Source organism: Phytophthora parasitica (genome assembly GCF_000247585.1).
Source record: "Phytophthora parasitica INRA-310 unplaced genomic scaffold supercont2.563, whole genome shotgun sequence".
Lineage (NCBI taxonomy): Eukaryota > Oomycota > Peronosporomycetes > Peronosporales > Peronosporaceae > Phytophthora > Phytophthora nicotianae.
This window is the reverse complement of record NW_008649549.1, coordinates 1-2,711: the sequence shown is the minus strand read 5'-3', so window position 1 is coordinate 2,711 and position 2,711 is coordinate 1. Positions and strand designations below refer to the sequence as shown.

The following is a 2,711-nucleotide window of genomic DNA, read 5'->3' as shown; positions in this document are numbered from 1 at the left end:
ATCACCCAGTCAGCTCGTCCTTGGCATGCCAGGATGCTCTTTGCAGCGATGGGACCTTAGCTTCAGATACTCGAGCCGAGCTGCACAATACGCGGGTAGCACGGCAGCGTGAGGAAGTCCACCATGTCGTCGCCCGTCAACACCTTGCCCATGATCTCGCCTCCAAGTGTCCACTTGTTGCCCGGAGCAGCATCCAGAGACCGCTTGTTGACGCACTCCTTCAGAATGTCCAGTACCAGATCCTTCGTCACAGTCTTGCCCTCCACAGTCTTACAACTGTGATGGATCCACTGCCACACCTGGGCACGGGAGATTTCGGCCGTAGCCGCGTCCTCCATCTTGTTGTGGAGCGGGATGCAGCCACTGCCACGCAGCCACGCCTCTGTGTACACGAGTGACACGTCAATGTTCTCCACTAGACCATTGTATGTGATGGCACCCGTCGGAGGCTCGATGAGCTGAGCCGCAGTGATATCCTTGCCTGCCTCAGGAATGAACGAGATCTGGTTCGGACCCGACATCTTGCTGAACGCGTCCATGGCGATCTTGACGAGGCCAGGGTGTGCCACCCACGTGCCGTCGTGGCCTGCAGCCACTTCACGCGATTTATCTTCTGTGACGGCGGCCATGAACTTGTTGTTGAGCTCCGGATCGTTCTTCACGGGGATCTGAGCCGCCATGCCGCCCATGGCGTGAGCGCCACGACGGTGGCACGTGCGAACGAGCAGCTTAACGTAGGCAGCCATGAAAGGTGTGGTCATGCCGACCGATGAGCGATCGGGCACCACGAACTTGGCGTGGTTGCGGAACTTCTTAATGTACGAGAAGATGTAGTCCCATCGACCGCAGTTGAGACCCGACGAGTGGTTACGCAGCTCGTACAGGATCTCGTCCATCTGGAAGACAGCCACGATGGTTTCCACCAGCACAGTCGCGCGAATGGAACCCTGCGGGATGCTAAGGTATCCTTGAGCAGCCACAAACACGTCATTCCACAGCTTGGCTTCCAAGTGGTGCTCCAGCTTGGGCAGGTAGAAGTACGGGCCCGAGCCACGCGCCAGCAGCTCATGTGCGTTGTGAAAGAAGTAGAGACCAAAGTCGAACAGCGAGCCAGACATGATCTGGTTGTTCACGAGCACATGAGCCTCGTCCAGATGCCAGCCGCGCGGACGCACCAGTAGCGTAGCCATCTTGTCGTTGAGCGCGTACTTCTTTCCTGTCTGCGGGTGCGTGTACGAGATGGTCTTGCGAACGGCATCGATGAGGTTGACCTGGCCGTCCACCTGGTTGAACCACGTGGGAGCCGTCGAGTCCTCAAAGTCGGCCATATAACACTTGGAGCCCGAGTTGAGCGCGTTGATGACCATCTTACGGTCCACGGGACCCGTGATCTCGACGCGGCGATCGGCCAGGTCGGCAGGGATGGATGCCACCTTCCAATCGCCTTCGCGGATGTAGGCAGTTTCAGGCAGGAAGTCCGGCAGCACACCAGCATCCAGCTCCTTCTGCCGCTGCACACGCGCGGCTAGCAGTGCCTGACGACGTGGCTCAAACTGCTCGTGCAGGAAGGCGAGGAAACGCAGCGCATCGGGCGTGAGTACACGGCGGAACGCATCCGAGACGTGGCCCAACACACGGACGTTGGCGGCGTTGACGTTAAGCTCCGACATGGCGGTTTCTGTGTGTATTATGTTGGAGATTCTTTCGCTGATCGTGAAGCGCTCGCTCGGAGGCAAATTGTGGAATGACTTGTGCTGGGCGATCCTGAGCGGATGCCGACGTTTTGGACGTGCTGGTTCGCAATATGAAATCGTCTTCAACGTGCGATTTTAACCAATAGGCGAATACCGAGGATCGACGTCGCCATTGTCACGGGCTCCCCTGCTTACAAAATCCAAGTCAAAGGATGAAAGACCATCACTCTTATAATTGCGTTTAACTTCCACCGTCTTGCGAGCCACGGTAATACATCGCAGCACATGCTGCAAAGGTGATCGTGGTGATTGGACGGGCACTTTCTCTGGCCAAGAGATGCATGTGAAAACACTACGCGGTCTTGCCAGAACTCCCGCCAGAAACCTCGTCGAAGCGATTGAATTGGATACTTAAGTACATGAAATCGAATACATAAAAGTGCTTTAATTCCGGTCATGCAAATACTTACTTCCGACATGTCGAAACAGGCAATAACCAAGTGCATGGTGTTTCTGAAGCAAGAAATTCCGGTGCCGACGGCCTGAGCCTCAGCTATCAAAACCAGATCCTCGGCTCAGCCAAATCACGTGCGGCTTGGCTGTGTCGACAGTCAACAACATTTAAGCGTCGAGCACGAAGACCTCCGCAACACTTAGCAGCATCAAGCAATTTTTGGTAGCCCCACTTCGACCCGCGTGGATCCAAGCGGTGATGCCAGGCATTATTGGATTTGAGCATTCTTTGTGAAATCCCATGAGAATAAAGCATCTCGCTACAAGCAGCATCCATCCGAAAAACTAAGCGTTTGCCCTAGAGTAGAGGAACTTTTTTTAACTCCAAAATCGCTTAATCTCCAGCTTTGCCACAAGTTCATCAAAAACGCCTTGTTGGTCGTGCATGCTCTTTTCAATTGAACAGCGCAATACCCATAAGTGGGTACAAATCAGTCGATCTACTACCACTTCGAATCGGGGTTGTCCAACTAAGCGTTTGCCCTAGAGTAGTTAAGCGATTTT

General features: G+C 54.5%; 1 protein-coding gene across 1 annotated transcript; it reads right to left on the bottom strand.

Annotated features, from left to right (window-relative positions):
- Positions 1 to 62: 62 nt before the first annotated feature.
- PPTG_20398 (malate synthase A) lies at positions 63 to 1,670 on the bottom strand (the record flags this gene model as incomplete). Its single annotated transcript, XM_008919191.1, has 1 exon — positions 63 to 1,670. One exon carries the CDS (start codon positions 1,668 to 1,670, stop codon positions 63 to 65), a length of 1,608 nt encoding a protein of 535 aa, XP_008917439.1.
- Positions 1,671 to 2,711: the final 1,041 nt, after the last annotated feature.